At 36.0% G+C, this 19448-nt stretch overlaps 1 protein-coding gene across 1 annotated transcript; it reads left to right on the plus strand.

Annotated features, from left to right (window-relative positions):
- The first annotated feature begins 58 nt into the window (after window positions 1–58).
- Window positions 59–16431, plus strand: LOC148948043 (interferon-induced very large GTPase 1-like). Its single transcript, XM_089095185.1, has 3 exons — window positions 59–1131; window positions 6568–6730; window positions 14401–16431. Exons 1-3 carry the CDS (start codon window positions 816–818, stop codon window positions 14732–14734), a joined length of 813 nt encoding a protein of 270 aa, XP_088951311.1. The 5' UTR covers window positions 59–815; the 3' UTR covers window positions 14735–16431.
- Window positions 16432–19448: the final 3017 nt, after the last annotated feature.

The following is a 19448-nucleotide window of genomic DNA, read 5'->3' on the forward strand; positions in this document are numbered from 1 at the left end:
AAGAGTTTGATAAGCAGTGGGCTCATCTGTTAAACGAAATCAAAGACCATTCATTCAAAAGGATTGAGGAAGTTGACTTTGAAAAGATTGTGAGGGAATATCTCTTGCAAAACTATAGCAGAAAATGCAAAAAGTGTTTGAAAGCAGAGCTAAAGCACAAAGAATTTCTTACTGATTTTGCAGTGGAAGATATTGACATATCGCCTTTGTATGATCAGTCCTCTTACCCTGAGGCCACTAAACGTATAATTGGTGATCTTATTAAAACTTTTGAAAGTGAAACTGAAAGGGCACTTGGAAAAAAGGAATTTCACTTAGAAGATTGGAAAGGCATAATGGACCACCTGTTTCATGGTATAAAGAGCAATTTAGGTAACTATATGTATCAATTCATCAGGGAGAACTTTATAATTCGCACTAGAATTACTTTGTGTATTTTTGGCAATTTTGTACGGGCATTAGAAAATTTTAGACGCATTTATTTGGACAACAATGATCCTGTCCGTAAAATAGATGGAAGAAAGAATTATTTTAGGAAGTCTTTTTTAGGCCTTTGTGCCAGTCGTAGTTTAGCTTCAACGGCGGCTGGCAAGTTTATTGAGTAATGTTATATTCCAGGAATTATAGAGACGATTGAAATAAGCATCGATCGTGTTCTCGCAACAGAATTCAAGAACAAGAATTCTGAATTTACTAATAGAAAAACTTGTGAGATCGCTCTTCTACGAGCAACGCAAGAAACTGGGGATTTTTAATTCTACCTGAAACTTATTCATCAGTACAGAAAGCACCTTGACGACTGGCTTCACTTTAAAATGACATTCTATTTCAATAAACCGTGTTTGTGTGACCCTTGTCAAAGATCGAATCGGAAAAAGTTCTGCCATGTTATATTTGAAAGAACAGACAGCATAAACCAATCACTATGGACAGTGCTCGATAATATCTTGAGTGAATCGAAGTCAGATATTAGTGTCGCAGAAGTATTGAGTGAAATGTCTACTTCATCGAAGCAAAGCATGATTCTAAAAACGGAAAATATGACCCCTTTTTTGAACTTAGCTTGTGGTTATGAGTTTGCTGAGATTCTTGCCAAGGAGTTAGAGGGATTCAATGCTGATAGATTTTCCGGTAAGAAATTTTAATTTTGTTTTTTTGCCCGAAAAATTAATTCTCCTAAATCAAATATTTCTAAGTTCTAAAGTGTTTTTTTACGAATCTTTATGAAAAGCGATAGCGGGGCGGGTTAAAAGCACAACACGCCATTTTTTTTATTCTCCCAGTCTTCGCTTACTATTAATATGATTATTATATTATAACATTATTATTACTATAATTAATAATAATATTGAAGAGTTTGTATGACTTGTCTTAATTGGATCGGTCGTAAAGATAAATAAAGAAAAAGATGATGAGAATGAAACATTTCGCTTCTTAAATTCATCTAATACAACCCATACTTGCGTATTAAACGTACTCTTTTATATATTGCTAAAGAAGTCAAGTTTGGTTAATGCTAATAAAATAAAATAAAATAGGATGAGTATATAATAGTTTATAAATAAATTTGGGCTATATATTTGCACATTAGGGGGGTCGGGGGGTAAAGCATACCATATATTAAATACTTAAATACGTAACCTAACCTAGGTACCTTCTTTCCCCCCCCCCCAACCCCAAAAATAACAGTTTAAATATCGTAAACGTAATGAAAACTACTCTTTGCATTCCAATTCTTAATAGCGGTCTCGAAATAACGAGTCTGGTGGGTATTTCTCCCGGTATCTGTAGCATCTCCAGTTTGACATTCCATATACAGTATATAAAAGAGTAGGTTTAATACTTAAGTACCCATATATAGTTATACATTTCATTTAATGTGTTGTGCTATTTTGATGTTGATGTGCTATTAAATGAATCATGGGATTTTTTTTATTTTTTTTAAGGATGGCTATGAGTTCGGTTTATCACGAAATACTAATTAGTATTTCGACAACGAAATCTGATCGACAACGAAATCTGATCGTTTGAATTATTTAAGTGGAAACTTACATAAACCATAGAAATTATGAAAAATCGTGAATTCAGATTTTAAAGAAAAAGACCGCCATATGCAGTTATACAGTTTTTGATAGTAGAGGGCGCCAAATAAAGAAAAAAATGTGGGTGAAAAATCGGTAAAAAGCTAAAAACACATTACCAGAAGTTACTTAATAACGTGTTCCTTCGCTTTGTAAGAGCAGTCGTCGTTGAAATCAAGTGGTCGTTTGAAATCAAGTCTATGAAAAAGGCTCGTCCACGAGAGGTTTAGCAAATGCTAAACTTCCGTGAGACAACTGGAGAATAATGTATTGACAAGCTGAATGAGACGAAAAAAAATCTTTGGCCCATTTTCTATTTTCAGAAACCGATACAACCAAAATAAGTTTCAAATTTATTTTCTATGTAGGGGCCTAACGAATATCATTTAACAGATGATTGTAGAGGGAAAATTTAAGGTTTTATTCATGTGTGTCGCAAATATTAGTCATCGGGTCTAAAGGATGAAAAAAAAACTTTCTAAGTGAATCAATGGGGCTGAACAAAAGTATTACGTCTTATCTTATCTTTCGATAAGTCTTAGCTGATTGAAAAAAACAACAACAAACAACTAGACTGTTTCCGGAAAAACAGCGTTCGATCGTTTTCTGTGCATAAGTCTCCCCTGGACCCAGCGTCGTATCCAGGATTTTATCAGGGGGGGGGGGGGGCAAAAAATACTTTCAAAAAACCTTCAAAAAAAATTTTATATTCATTTTTGTTACGTTTTTACGAGTCGGACAAACATTTGGGGAGAAGGGGGGTCAAACCCCCTAACATTTTCCTGGATACGGCCTTGCCTAGACCTCAAAGCTTAAAAACATAAGTTCCAAGCTTTCAAGAAAAATACTGTCCCTCGGTTGAACCCATATTTAGGGGACTAAAAGTTTTGGCACTATTTTCCCTTTCCTTCAACATAATGTTTGAATGTTTCTTGCCCTTCCCAAACAAGAAAAAAAAATGAAGTTTTAATTCAAACCTAACAGAGTTTGCTATTTTAATAGCCTGGATCAATGTATTGTCTTTTAATTCACCTCACTACTTCACCCTCAACAGATTCAAAGTTCCACTAGGGCTAATAGTGCTAATAATTTAAGGCCAGTGGGAGATACTCATTTTTCGGTCCCCACATCCCCTACCTCTAAATCCACACTTGGAGTCTCTTTGCCTCCTCCCTCCAACGATGAGAAAGAATTTTAGATTTATCCCCACAAGTCGATCCCGAGATGTTTCAGGAACGCAATTTTAACAACCTGGATACATAGTTTCTTTCGATTAGCCTGACCCCTCCCCCTCCCCAAGTCTACATTTGAAGTCCAGTTATTCCCTAAATACCCCTAAATATTTCAATTTGATCCCTCAAGCTGTTTTCGAGATAATGCAGATACTCTAAATGGGTAACCCGGGTATACATGGTGTTTCTCGGTGTACATATTTGCTTCACCAGGAACAGAATCTAGTCCAACGGGGGCTCATAGTGCCGAGGATTTTAAATAGATTGTAAACCAAAATCTTCATTTCATTCTCTTCTGCTACCTTCACCAAGTCAAAACTAGAGGTACATTCTCCTTCAACCTTTCTTGAAAGTGTCGACTTGATCTTCAAAGCCGTCCCATGATACTGGATATGCGGAGTATTTTGCAAAAACATTGGTGAATCACAGTGAATAAGTTTCCAGCTGGCCCTTCCAACGCCAAATTTGAATTCTTCTTGCCCCCGCCCACACTACATGAACGTTTCAGCTACATCCCCAGCCTGGGTTTACAGATAATTTGAAATCATCTGAACAGATAACTAAATCAAATATGGCTGCCTTTTGTACCGAAACTTAACTGTAAGGGTAATTTGCATAAATAAGGGCTATTGCTCTTGGGCTTGTAGGGGTGATGTTGACCCTTGAAGCATACCATTTAGACGACTGTCTCAAAACTATCGTCACCCCCAGGGGATGGGTAGCAAAAAAAGGCATGGTAGGAAGGCTGGAGGCCACCCTATCATTTTGGACCGTAAAAGGGGTGCTAGAATTCCCAATATCCAATCAAATAAGTCTTTCCTATGTTTCTATGGCCATTCCTTCCGTAAGAAGTTGCCAAGAAAATACTTTTACTCCCGTTTCTGACGCTTTTTCAGGCCTTACTTCTGGGAGAATCAATATTCTTTCTATTCCTTCATCGACACTAAGGGCTCCTTAGCCCTGGGACGTTCGAATACAAATTTTTAAGCAAATCGAGACAAAATTTGATTGGCTTTTTTGGGCTCCTATTCCTTTTTCGGTAGGGGCATGGGGAATTATACTGGAACATTATTGTACCTTAGGCTCCTCATAGCCCAAAGATTTTTAGATGGAAGTTACAAACAGGTCAGGGACACGAAGTTTTTGCCTCATTTCCATTCCCCCTAGCCCCCACCTACCACAACAAAATGCTTGACCATTTTGACCCAGAGAATGATCCCTGAGTTTTGACCCAGCGTAACGCTCAACATTAAACAAGCCTATTTTTTTCGTTATATTACCTATATGCAAACAATTAGAAATTCGCATTATATACAGCCCTTGACCCAGGGGCTATAGGGATTGTGTCATCTCCGAAAAAGTATTTTACTCGACTACCTGACTCAGCAAATGTCTATCTTGAAATTGAAATTGGACGTTTTGGGGATTTGCAGGGGGTCGGTTAGTAAAAAAGGACATGATCGGAGGGGGGGCTGATTGCCTTCCAATAACTTTTGACTCTTACAAAGAGTACTCAAAGTTTCAGTTTTCCAACCGATTGAGCTCTCCCTGAAGTCTCTGCGAACACGCCTTCCATACAAGGTACACAGGAAAATATTAAATCAATAAAATAAGACGTTGAAGGCATATCGCTCTTTATTTAGGCTGCGCTGAAGTGCTGCCTCTATAGAATTAAATGTTTGTGTGTTGCAGTTTTTCATGGACACAAAAATAAACTGAAATGATCAAACTACGAACTTGAAACTCACGTAGAATAACATCGGAACGATGCGAGTTCAAAAAAGTATGAAGTAATAACGAATTACGATTAGCAATTCCAGTGGTCGCAGTTACCCGACGAATAGAAGGATCTAAAAATAGTCAATGCAATAACTATAAATTTTGTATGAAGTGATTTTGAAGTTGATCAGTTGATTTCAGTTGATATTTTGTTTATAAATAAACCATGAAGTTTTTATAGTATTGTCCTGTTTTGTGGGATAGTGTCTATCCATAGAGATAGTTTCAGAATTAATTTTGTTTTGACCTAAAACCTCCTTAAATCTTTCTCCCATCTTCTAGTGTGTCATCAATCCTTATTCGCTTCCCTGTCAGTTCTTTTTCCTGACCTTTTGATTCGGTACCACCTGCATAAGATCCTCTTTGGTAACTGAAAAGTTCTGCATAATACCATTTATGCAACATTTTCACTTGCTGACCAATGATCCGCGTCGCGCAGATATCGATCTCCTGGTTCTCTGTCTTCGGCCGGGAGTGCAATGTTTGGTTCCGGTGTTTTTTTCCCCAAGATTTCTCCAGGTATCCATTTAGAGCTTGGTTGACGCTGGCTGACCTTACAGAATCATACCGCTGCCCCCCGTTCCAAAAAGAATAATCAGCGACACCAGGACTCAAACCCTTGCTCTTACAGACACTGGATCCCAGGTTTAGCGGTTTCATATTATCCACTTGAGACACGAAAATCGTGCTATCCATTCTGAAGTGCTTTTTTCTTAAATTTTCAAGATAACAAACTGTAATCTTCAGAATTTTGGTCCTTTTAGGAGCCAAAATTTATACTTTGGGGCAGAAATTGGCAGAAAACCCCACTTTTCTGTGGCATGATATATTTCATGAATTAAATTTGCCACTAGATATTTTATTTTTCATTCCAATTAATTCTCTCCTGACATTCTACGTAAAAATCACTTATTGGGGCATAAATAAAGATGCATCAGTGTTGGCCTTGTAAAAATGATATTTCCCTTGCTACTCAAGGTAGGGGCAGTAAATCTTAAGTCCTAGATTTTCTGACAATGGCGGTTTCAATGGTGTAATTTTTCTTTCACTTTGGTGTCACTTCTGAGTGGTTTCCGTCACATGTTCGGGGGAAAGTGCAAAATACTGTTTCTCTCATCCTCACAAAGATCATTCGGCATGTGTTTTTGTACATTTTTTACGCATGCCGTCCGATAGCCTCTTTGGCTAGTATCATACCGAACACGCCACAAAATAGCACCAAACACGAGTGTATACACTCTTGTTGCATTTGGAAACCAACTGACGGATTTTAAAAGTACTGTGGCGAAACGCCGGCTTCAGTTAACAGCCTTATAACTCGTGTAATTGGCTGGGTGTTACAAACACTTACCAGTTATATAAAGGAAGATTACTGTAATACCGATGCGTAATCATAACGAAAGGTTAGACTTCAAACATTTTTGCTTTAAATAAGTTTTTCCTTCACTGTTTTTAATAACCCTTTTCGATTCTAGAAAAAGGAATATGGATCAATCGTGCTGTGCAGTACCTCATAGAATCTCTCATTGGTTGTGGTAACTGCTGTCCGTTTTGTGGAGCACCGTGTAGCCTTAGCTCTAGTCATGATGATGAACATTCAACCAAATTTCATCGCCCACAGGTCATCGTTGGATACAGGTATGCTAATTTCATGTATCAAGAAGATTTAGCCCCTTGCTTTTTCCCCTCATTCCCTTTTCTTACTCTCTCACTTATCTATTCCTTTGATTTCAATTCCCTCCCTTTCTTGGTATTCTATTAGATTCTGTATATTTCTGTTCTGTGGAGTTCCGCCCAGCCTTAGCTTTAGCAAACCTGTTGAACACTCAACCAAACCTTATCGGTTATAGGTCATTGCTAAATACAGGTATGTCCAATTCATAGATCGAAACGATTTTGTTCCCTCGTTTTCAACTCATTAACTTCTTATACTCCTTCACTTATTTCGCTTCTTCATTTTTATTCCTTTTATTTTGATTCCTTTCCTTTTTTGGCATTCCATTAGATTCTTGATATTTATATTCTGTAGAATACCGTGTAGCCTTAGCTCTAGCCAACATGATGAACGTTCATCCATATTTCATCCACTACAGGCTATTTTTCGATAAAAAAAAGAAGAAGTATGCCATTTATGCAGAATATTGTAGTAGCTGCCATTTTTCTTGATTTTCAAGTCAATATATCTCCCTTGTTGTTCATGCCAAAGGACGGTAAGTTTCCTATATAGGGGTTTCGAATAAGGGTTCTAATGGTGTATTTTTGTTTTGATCTGACTCTATTTTTAGGAGTTATGGGTATATTATATGTCTTAGCATTGGACGTGATCGTCTCTTACTAGATTGCTAGCTACCGCTGCAACCCGGAAAGTTATGCCCATTTTATGTAATGAGAAGGTTTTGACACCTCATTTTTTAATTAGGTAACTTTATTTTACTCCTTTGCTTTTTTACACCTTTTATTTTGATCCCTTCCTTTTTGGTATGTTATTAGGTTCTTGTTTCTTCTATTGTTTTTTTATTCTTTCATTTAAGGTGACTACTGTTTGTTCTGTTAAGCATCATACAGCCTTTACCCTAACCAACTTGATTAACATTCAAATAAGTTTCCTACTCCACAGGTATAGGCTATGTGTGTCTGCGGGTACGCTCATTTTCTGCATCGGGACTATTTTGACTCCTGTTTATAGATAAGTGTCACATAAAAAAGCTGGATTCAATGCTCTTCCCCTCTCATTAAGAGCGATAACACTTGCGTCCAGTCAGATTCAGGTGCTATAGGGAAGGCGACCTGACCCTTCTAAATTCCACGATTTATGCGACATGTCCATATATTTTTGTGTAACTTGCCTTTACTGTACTTGAACAAAACTGTGGCCAAAATACCCTTTCTTTGTATGTGCTTAAGTCTGTCTCAGAGATGGTGATATGAAAAATACATATAGAAAAACAGAAGTTTTAAAACCTTTAAGGGAAACAATCACAACTTGTTTTTGCACTATAAAGGGTGGGGTTGCATTGTCAAAAAAGTTTAATATGACATTTGATTTTAACAAGTTTAATAAGAGCATTTAATAAGGAATCTAATGGTACGTTTTTCATGGTCGCAGCGGTTGCTGTAACATAGTAAAGGACGAATCACAGTCCACAGTAACCAAAAACTAAAAACGCACCTTAAAAAAAACTGGCAATTGAGAAAAAATCGCGAGTTCCAGCTGATTCAGGAGTGGTGACAATTTTTAAATTAGTCCTAATGGTAAAATGTTATTCTGAAAACATATCTAATTTTTGTAATTAACAAAAAAATATTTTAAATAAAATAATGTTTTTTTTTTACAAACAAAACTGCAGGTTCGTATACACGACAATGAATGACGTCATAATCGTAGGTTATAGTCGTAAATGACGTTATAGTAAAACTATTTGATGACGTTGGTTGCAACTAGGGTCCGTTCTTTACTATATCTAGCTAAGAAAAAGCCGAAGGCTTTTTCTGTGTGTCTTACAACAGAAATAACTATCTTTAGGACTCTCATCCCACATACACACCAGCTATGATTCCATCCTAGTCACTCTAGCCACGCTTTAAACTGAACAGTAGAGCTATTCTAGCTTGATGAAGGATGTTTGATACAAAAAATGTCACTTTGCGAGTCTCAGTGTCGGCTGACTGCCTCAAAGACAAAGGACGCATTACGATAAAATAAAAGTTCAAAATAGAGATAAAATCCTTTTTAATAGACAGTGTATAAAAAATTCACAAAAAATACCAGATATTTCGGTCACATATATATCATCAGTAGTAAAACTGTTTTACTACTGATGACGGTCACTGTATATGTGACCGAAATATCTGGTATTTTTTCGTGAATTTACTATACACTGTCTATTAAAAAGGATTTTATCCCTATTTTGAACTTTTATTTTATCGTCATGGAAAGGCAGTGTGGTCTCCGAAATTATTTAAGGACGCATTACCAAATTTTCCAGGCATGACAGGGAGATTCCAGAGCAATTTTAGCATAAATTGATAGAAAACCTGACGTTTCAACAGTTAGACAAGCTAACGAGAGGCTAGTTTAAACTAAAGGAAACCTATAATCCCTTACTAATTGTTAAGCAACACACTGTCTAATCAATGTACGTACAGTTTAAATAATGTGCATCCTGTTTCAGCAAAGATTTCAGCTAAGACAATTAGCACTACAGGAAACTTCAAAAGCTGTCAAATTATTCGAGGAGACTTCTTTTGAGCTGATTTTTAATGTTTTCCAAGCAGTTATACTAGAATATTTTTAGGGACTGCCTTTCTTGAACTATATAAAGAAAATTCTACTCCGTTCAATAAAAAAAAACAAAGTTTACACTTTCTATCGATATAAATTCCATTATATCTTATTCTCTGGCACATAACTGGAGAAGGTGAATGGTTTTTCTATGTAAGTCATGGTAAGACCGCCCTATTAATTCTGAATAGTTTCGCCACACAAACTAAAAAGCTTGTAATGGGCTAGATAGGGTGTTTTTTTTATGGAATCGAACGACCTTAAATTAGATATGTTTCTAGATGTTTTTTTTTAATAACTAAAAGGTGAAGGGTATCAGACATAGGAATGTATGCCCTGTGGAACCGTCTGATAGAGATGGTAGCGACTTAGATGAATTTTCCTTTCAGCTACAGAAACAAATAGTTCTATTTGAATGCAAGGCACCCTTGCAGAATGTAAATAAATTGCAAAGAAAAGTAAGAAAACCATGTTTATGTAGAATCTCAGCTTTTCTATTTAGGCAACTTAAGCCAATAAATTTAAGCAGGATTGGAGAAAGTGTCTGTTAAAAAGGGAGTACATTGGGATGGAATGAAATGAACTTCTTTTAGAGCAGGATTGCAAATACAGCTCACCAGCATCACGATCAGTTTGAAAATGGAACAAATCAATATTGCTATTCAGGACCGTTATTACCAATAAAGTGATGCCACAACCAGTATTAGAAACTTAACCCACAAGTCCCAAATTCAAACCACGAGGGTCATTAAATTTAAATGCCATCGTAACAAATAAACATTTGTAATGCCGTAGTGCAAGTTGTCGCAGTTGTCAGTCACAATCAGTCTTATTTGCAGCCGCAGTAGTAGGAGTAGTAGTAGTGGCCCTGAAAGCCTCAAGTTAATACCCTTACCTATTCCTAAGATATTTCAGATAGGCCCTTTTGATAACTTGGATACATATAGTTTCTTTTGATTTAGCTCAACGTTTTCCAAAATTTTGCCCCAATACCCTTAGTCGTTTTGGAGGACATCCAGGATCAAACGTTCCCCTCTTCATAATGATAAAATTTCTTTGTAAAAAACGGACAAACTGTATAATTTCCATTCCTTGTCCCGGGGGTTTTGGGGGCATGGCATCCCCAGAGGCTTAGCTATTAGACGTTATGAATGTTTCGAATAAAATGGATTTTTAAGATCTCTATCATTGTTAAGGAGAGATTTTAAAGGGACAGAGTGGGGATGGGCGGCTGTCCTTCCTTCCTTTTTCAACGACACCCCCTCAATATTTTCTGAAAGTTTTACCTTAATATTCTTAGCCTTTTTGGAGAGTCAGGATGAAAAATGCCATCTTTCCCCAATAGCCAACCTTGTATATAAACAATGGACAACTTACATCACTTGCCCCAGGGACTGTGGGGATTACGTCATACCTGGGGATTAAGCTATTTAACTTTATCGACTAGTTTGAACTAGATGGCTATTCCAAAATTTTGATCTGACATATTTTGAGGGAGGGTAGCTAAAAAAAAGGAATGTTGGTGGACTGGCCCCCGACCACTTTCTTCAACATGTTCTGAAAGTTTAATCTTCATAGCCTCAACTGTTCTCGTGATATTGCAGTTACACCTTTTTCAATAAACAGGATGTATTTAGTATCTTTAAATTTAGTTTAACATGTCTCAATATTCCTTGAATTTCGATCAGCAACTACCTTGAATTCCCCCCCCCCCCACACACACAAAACAAATACATTTTATCCATCTTTCTTGTTGCAAAAACTATGATTTGTGAAAATTTCACTATTAAGCCAAACTTATATATCTGCATCTGTACCAATGAACTATTTATAACAATATGGTAAACATGCTGCAAGTTTAAGAATTTGTTAATTGAAGATTTTCCTCCTCATTTGTCGATAATGTGTTCACTAGTAAAAGATTATATCTCTCATTTGTAAAATATTATATCTTTCGTACTAAATGGGCTCAAATAACTGTGCCTATGGAGATGACATAACCTCCCTCAGCTTTGGAGAGGGATGCTGCACACAATAAAACACACTTTGTGTGTGCCGATGGTCAGAAGGACACATTATCAATATCTGAGGATCGGCTGAGGCTATTCAGTTGAAAATTTCAGAGGATATTGAAGAGCTATTGGAGAGTACCCCCCCCCGTCTTTTTTTAGATGCTCCCTCCCCTTTTCATTAGTCAACATTTAAAAAAAGTGATTTTGTTCAAAACAGTCAAAATGTCTAGTAACTATGCCTCCAGGGATGTAATGCCCCCCACAGCCCCCAAGGTAAGGATTGTGAATTATGCAATTTGCCCTTTTTTACACGCAGGATTTATCACTGTGAAAAAGTAGAAATTAAAAACAGAAATTACAGTGAATAAAAATTTGAATTGCTAAGTTTCCAAGAATTAACATCATTATATGTTACTGTGAATGTCCGGAATTGGAGAATGTCGACATTCACCGGTGAATGTCGGCCTTCTTTTTTTTGTCCTTGGATTTAGTCAGCTTTGTCTGTTTTATACAAGGTTTGATGGTGACAGGTAAGGTTGGGTTAGGCTAGGTTAGTTTTCTGACCCATTTACAAGGTTTATAACCTAAATTTAACTTTTACCATCGAAGACTGACAAAGCTGATTGAATTCAAAAAGAGGAAAATAATTTCGGACATTCATCGGTGAATGTCGACATTAACCAGATTTCGGACAATCGCAGTAACATATACTAGGTAATATAATAAATATTTAGTTTATTTTCATTAGTTCTTTCCAGTCATCTTGATTATCTTGATAGTCATCTTTATAGTGATTTTCTATTTATTTTTCGTCGATGTTTTGAAATACAAAAGCATAGTGTTGAAGATAAATATAGTTTTCAATAAAACACAAATGATGCAACAATCTTTAGACTTTTGCGGTTAGGAAAGGGTGAAAAGGGCAGAAAATTCTCCCCTTGGAAATCCCCCCCCACAGAAAATTTTCAACCAGAAAATTGCCGAATAGTTCCCAATAAAAAATACTATATCCGAACAAAGGGGAAATTGCAGAACTTACTTCCCTTTTCCCATGGACTTGGGGGATCTTTTCATCCCCAAAGGCATATTTCAGCTATGAACAACCAAATGGCTGTCATAAAATTTGGATCGGATGTCTTTGGGGGAAAGGAGGAGTGGGAGGGGAGCCAATCGCCCTCCATTCTTTTTGGTCACTTAAAAAGGACACTAGAACTTTTGATTTCTGTTCGAATAAACCATGTCTTTATATTCTTGGACCATTAGTTCGATACGATCACCCCTGGAAGAAAAACAACAAACAACACGCCTCCATGATCTTTCTTCTGGATAAAAAAAAATCCAAAATTCCACATTTTTGCAGATGGGAAATTGAAACCTCCCCAGTGAGTTTTTCTGATTTACTGCATCTGATGGTGATAATTGTCAATAAAATCGCTTTACTTTTTGGTGGCAAATTTTCTCAGGCTCGTATCTTTTAATGGGTAACATTAATTTCAATGAACTTTACATTTTTAATTGGCATATAAAGCCAATTCCTTTGATGTACCTATTGCTATCAAAATTCCGTTTTGTAGAATTTTGGTTACTAATGGGCCGATTTTCTTCTTACTTACAGTTCCTATCTTGAACTCCTTGATACATCATAAGGCACGTGACAATCTATTGGTTTTCCGGTTGACAAAAAAACAAACAATCTAATTTGTGGTTCCAGGCCACAAGTTTCAACCGCAGTACTAAATACTGAATTTGTATTTAATAAGTAGAAAGTAAATTTGTTTAGAGAGGATGGGTCCATTGGGGAAGAGGGACCTAACGGAATAAAATCTAACTGTACTAATTACTCTATACCAGTGGTTCCCAACTGATTTCGGTCCATGCCCCCACTTAGATATTACTAAAACTCTGATGCCCCCTTGTGATTTTTGAATTTCATTGTTCAAAATTTTACATGTATTTTTTAAGTGGTCTTTTAAAGATCACTGGTATTGGTACACCAACTTGGTATTTTTCTCAGGTTGTCCTATAGGCATAAAATGTTGTCTTCATAAAAATCCTTTTACACAATTCACGACGTTATTGCGATAATATCATACATCGATTTTGCTGTTTAAATGCATATAATGTGACGTCCTTCACATGAAAAATTTTTTTTTTCAAAATAAGGCTCTAAGGTATAGTCAGCCAAGTTTTCCATGCCCAACTGGTGGGGCCTGTATCCCACTTTGGGAATTACGGATGTAGACACAAATTTTCAACAGATATATTTTGAAGGTAAACAAGATTATCTTGGGATGCAGGTGTAGTAATGAGACCATGATGTTGGCAAGCCATCACTGAAGATACGATGCATTTTAATTATCCAATTCATGGAGTTTGTATTCTTAACGTCTGCCTACTAAGAAAAATAAAGCGGACAAAAACTATTCGGGTTTAGTGATGTGAAGTTAAAATTAACTAAACGTCCCATAAACGTAAAGCAGATTATAGATATTTCCTCGAAACAGTTTTGCTTGTCGTATTGAAGACACCCAAGCATTTTATGTTTTGCTTTGCCTGGGAGAATTTTCTTCCCTAAGACCAGTTCTAAGACGCCCATCCCCTCTCCAGTAGAATTAGAAAAAAAAATAGTCTGAAGAACTTCTATTTTTACTTCCAACCCCTCCTCTTACCCCCTTCCTCTGAGTTAGGAACTAAGTGTACCCGTGGTGCGATGTGTGATCTTCGACCCTTTGAGTCTGTATCTTCCTACTTGGCATTTTAGTTCTGCCAAATCCTTTCTCTATTTTTTGTTCGCGCCGAAACATAATATCCTAATTTGTGTGTTGTTAATTCCAGACATGTAATTGTAATTTTCGCAAAGCAAAGTGATGAGGGGGGGGGGCTACGCGTCATTAGCATGAAAACTACAGGAAATCATGAGAAATAATATTTAATTCTCGTTTGTTTTCAGTTTATTCGTAAACAGTAAGGTATTTTTGCATAAAATAATTTTAAAGTTATGATTTTTATTGCAGTTCTGAAGGCTCTAACGATGCCATGATAGAAAATTGCCCAGCATACGTTGCAAAAGGGACTTCATTTCAGAATCAAGATACTCGATGGCAGTTCGTCTCATACAGAGATTACAAAAGCATATACCCAAACTGGAATATACAACCTAATCTGGCCCTTGAATCTGGTATATTCTGGAAGTGGGTTCTTGTTAACAGAGCATGCGAGTTCGAACTATACTACGGATTTAACCCAAACAGTATCCCTGAAGAATGGAGAGATACTACATGGGAGTCAGTGGAAAGAGAATTTGAATCCCAACTGCACACACCAGGTGAAGAAGAAGATAGTGAATAATATATTATTTCTGACGATAGGGGCTGATCCAGGGGGTGGTTTTAGGGGCACGAGCCCCTCTAGAAGATCGAAAATTGTATTAATTACAGGGTCAGAGGGGCGAAAATACCAATTGGGGAGTCAAATTTTATCGATTCCCCCCCCCAAACATTAATTGTTTATCCACCCCTGTCTGACGACAGCATGGCCTTTTTAATGCAGTAGTTAAGATTAATTTTGGTTTTGCTATCCCTCCCTGTAATCTTCTCTTTAGCATATAAGATGTAGCTAGCATTTCTAACTGTGTTAACGAGTCTTTTAGTAGTTTCATTCCTGGGTGCCACTAGGAACGGGTCAGGAGGTATGCCCTCTCTGGGCAAAACGAATACAGTAAAAAATCAACTACAAGAGGAAAGTAAGAAATATAATCAAGTTTTGTTAAAAAGAAAATTCTGGGATTTACTTGTTCTCCCCCCCCTCCGGGGGGAATTTTTCTAGTGGCGCTCTTGGTTTTACCTGTATTCCCCACCGGAGGATATTAGGCGTACCGTGGTAAGTTTTGGGTGTTTTAGTGACCAACCTAACACGAGGCTCGTTAAGACCGTTAGGAACCCAAATTGATTTCCATCTAGCTCATTTTGGACTTTGAATTTTTCCACGCTCCTTTCAGTGCCTTTTATGTATTATTCCCGGGTCACATCATGGTCAAATTGTGGATAACATCAAAATTATGGATGAGTAAAAAGCCAATTTTTAATCCCCTTCGTATTGTCTCGAGTTGAACATTATTCGACTTCAAGCACGAAGTTTATGATTGACTGGTCAGAATAAATCTCAGGCATGGGATTTTGCAATTAGAAATCATGGAAGCTTTGAGCGGTCGCTTCCCTATCTGCAAGATGAGATCTGGCTAAAGAAAATTACGACACAGTAGCTATGGACAAATGGACAAATGTTAGGAACACCTTAGTGTTGAAAACGCTTTTTATACCAATTTCTTGCCTTTTAAACAGTTCTGAAACAAATGTCGTTCATAAATCTTGGCTTCTTTATCACCAAGTTTGATTATGGCTCGTCTCTGGCATTAGTGTATCTTTTATTTTTTGTGTACCTCTTATTCTTGTGTATATATGAAGCCTTTCATGTTTGAGTTTATTCCTAATTGTTGATATTTTAATAGTAATACATAATATTTATGACAATATCGTCAGAAAGGGGACTAGCATTTATCCTTAATTTAACCTAGGGTTAATTCTGCGGAAAAATGCCTTTCAAACTCAAGTTTTAAGAATGTATTCTTTTTCTTATGTTGTTTGTAAATTGTGGAGTTTCAGGGACTGAGAAGTAATTCTTTCTCCTTCTAGCTTTATCCTTTTTTTTCTTTCTTTTTGTAGTTCAAACAAAGGGTATATAAAAGTTCAGCAGTAACATGGAACAGAGAATGCTAGGGATCTTCTTCGTTAATCTTGTAAAATGCCTTGCTGCAAAGTGTTTCAAATTTTGCTTTTCTGACTTCTTCTCTTTCATTTTGTGTTATCACCTCATTTTCTATTATGACCTGACTAGTTTTTCTCTTTCTCTTGCAAGGTCATTTTGCGGAAAACCCAGTAAAGACAGTTTTTGAATGCACTCTAAATCCTGGCTAATTAAATCTTAAATATATTTATTTACCTTTTCAAAGCAAACAGTCAAGTTCTTTATAATATATAATTTTTTTTCCGAAATATATTTCTTCATTATATATATATATATATATATATATATATATATATATATATATATATATATATATATATATATATATATATATATATTTTTTTTTTTTTTTATATATATATATATATATATATATATATATATATATATATATATATATATATATATATATATATATATATATATATATATATATATATATATATATATATATATATATATATATATATATATATATATATATATATATATATATATATATATATATATATATATATATATATATATATATATATATATATATATATATATATATATATATATATATATATATATATATATATATATATATATATATATATATATATATATATATATATATATATATATATAAATTGTTTACTGAATAGAAAGAACTGAGCGTTAAGCTCTTAGTCAGAACTTAGACCCATATTGAACTCACCTTTCCCACTTCTTCTTAATCCCTAATCCTATCTCCCCTAATCCGTGTTTCCATGTCATATATAAAACGTCAACTTCGTTTTTACATAGGCTAAGTAAGCTTTAAGGGTATTTAATTTGTCTTATATCATAGCCTCAAAAAACTTCGTTTGCTTCAACGTAATCATTTCATGAATATAATTCAAATTTCTAAAAAATAAGACTTTTTCTGCCTACCTTTTTTCTGATCATATTCTTAATAATTCCTCATTTCTTCTTGATATTCTGGACTCATCCTTGATACATATCTTTTCTTTTGTATCTTACTAAGTAATTATTCTATTTCGTCTTGAATTGAAGTGGATTTGAATGAGGTGAACCTTAATAGTTTATAGACATGTATAATTTTTATTAATAAATGAAGTTTCATAAGTGCTTTAAGGTTTTGAGTTGCTATTTAGCTTTTGTTATCGTAGAGAGACATTTATGTTTCTCATGTATGCTTTATTCACGAAAAGCTCTATTCTTATTTCTGCAGCTTTTGATAGAAGTAACGAAATTACATAATGGCATATACATATTGTACCATATACTACAGGGGCGGATCTAGAGCAAAATCTTGGAGGGCCCAATTTGACAAGGCTGCCAATGAGCAAAATGATGGGGGGGGATGTGACAAGGTCACCAATAACTGACAAATTTATTTTTAAAAGTGAAAAACAGAAAAAAGGAATGAGGGCGCCCGAAAAAAAATCCTGATGGGGTCCGGGGTACCCCCTGGTCCCCTTTGATCCACCATTGGTATGCTACAGGATGCTCATGACTCACTATTAGGCTCATTCGAAAGTGTAGTAGTCCTGCTCTCTCTCTAATCCTAAAGCAAATAATTTTTGATGTCCTACAATATGACTCGCATATTTTGATTGTTTTGGAGTTGCTCCCAATATGGCAGAGCCTAAAATATATGGCAGTGTAAACAGCGCGGAAAGTAGGTATGATGCCTTTGCTTGCCTGCTCGTACAGGATGCATCACGGTCACTTTTTCTTTTTTTTACCATAGAAAAGGATTCAAAATTGGCCCCCTGCCCCTGAGAAAAAAAATAGATCCGGGTCTACTTCATAAGTTGACGAAACTCCCGACAGCCTGGGGGAAAGGGTTGTAATTTATGCAAGTTGTCCATTTTTATAATATAAGGTTTTTCTGGAATGGGTGGCAGTAAAAACTTCGGAGGAGGCTCATTCGATTTGAAACCAAAAGCTTTAGCTCCATTTTTAAGAGTTAAACTTATCAGAAGGCAAACAGCTCCCTCCCCATGTCCCTTTTCCCCAAAATGGTTTCGATTAAGATTTTGAGACAATCATTTTGTTCAAAACCGTCCAAAAGTCAATTAACTATGCTTCTGGGTTTGACAGCCCCGGGGACAAGGGCGGTAAGCTATGCAAGTCGCTCATTGTTAACATATAAGGTTTTTATGCAAGGAGTGGACATGTAAATTGGAAGGGGCTCTTCCAATTGGAAATAAGAGGTTTAAGTGTCCTTTTTAAGAATCAAAAGTGATATCGGAGGGCAACTAGCTCCCACCCAAGCCCTTTTTCCCCCAATACATCCGATCAAATTTTTAGATAGCCATTTGTTTAAAATAGTTCAAACGCCGAGTAACTATGCCTCCAGGATTGACACCACCCCTCAGCCTCTGGAGCAAGGGCTAAAGTTATGTAAGTTGCCCATTGTTAACATATTGATCATTATTGGCATATTTGATAGAAAAGAGGGTATGTTTGATCCTGTGTCTCCATAAAAGCTTAGGGTATTAAGGTGAAACTTTAAGGAAATGTTGGGAGAAATACTGAACACAATTAAAACAGGGCATTAGGTTGAAGGTATGTTGAAGAGAGATTAGACGGCAACCATCCCCCCTGCCCTTTTTAGGAGACCCTCTGCTCAATATTGATCCAAATCTTGGAATTTTTATTTTTATTTAAACTAGTCAAAAGGCCTAATAGCTCTACTCACAGGGCTGCCAACCCCCCACCTCACCCCGGACAAGGATTGTTATTTGTGGAATTTGCCCATTCGCAGGATTTATCATCAGAAATAGAGAATATATTTGATTATTTTGTGCTGTATGTTTTTTTATGATTTGCGTATTGTTTAAAGATCTTTTCAGTGAAAATACTCTGCACATAATGATTGAGTACCAGTTTTTTTTATTTTTTTTTTATTATTTTTTTTTTGACCAATTAATTAACTGTAAAACGCTATATGGTCGGTACATTTCCCAAGGAGGGGTTTCAGCAAAGGGATACGTATAAGGGGTTTGTTGACACCTTTTCGGGACCTCAATAGACACAGATTCTAAGGTGAATGGGCGTTGGGGCAGAAAGGCTTCATTGCCAAAGTTTGTTAATATACAAAATGTTTGCTGCCATATGCTTAGATTTTTGAGAAATATTATTTCTTTGGCAGAGGGCTCTTACTCTTGACAGGAAGTAGCCCCTTCTGCTTAAACAGAGGATTGTGCTTGTGCAATCCCATAGCTATTCGAATGGCAGAATTATGTAACGATTAAAGGAACTT

This window comes from Artemia sp. Qi Xiang Cuo, chromosome 10 (genome assembly GCF_049724085.1).
Source record: "Artemia sp. Qi Xiang Cuo chromosome 10, ASM4972408v1, whole genome shotgun sequence".
Lineage (NCBI taxonomy): Eukaryota > Metazoa > Arthropoda > Branchiopoda > Anostraca > Artemiidae > Artemia > Artemia sp. Qi Xiang Cuo.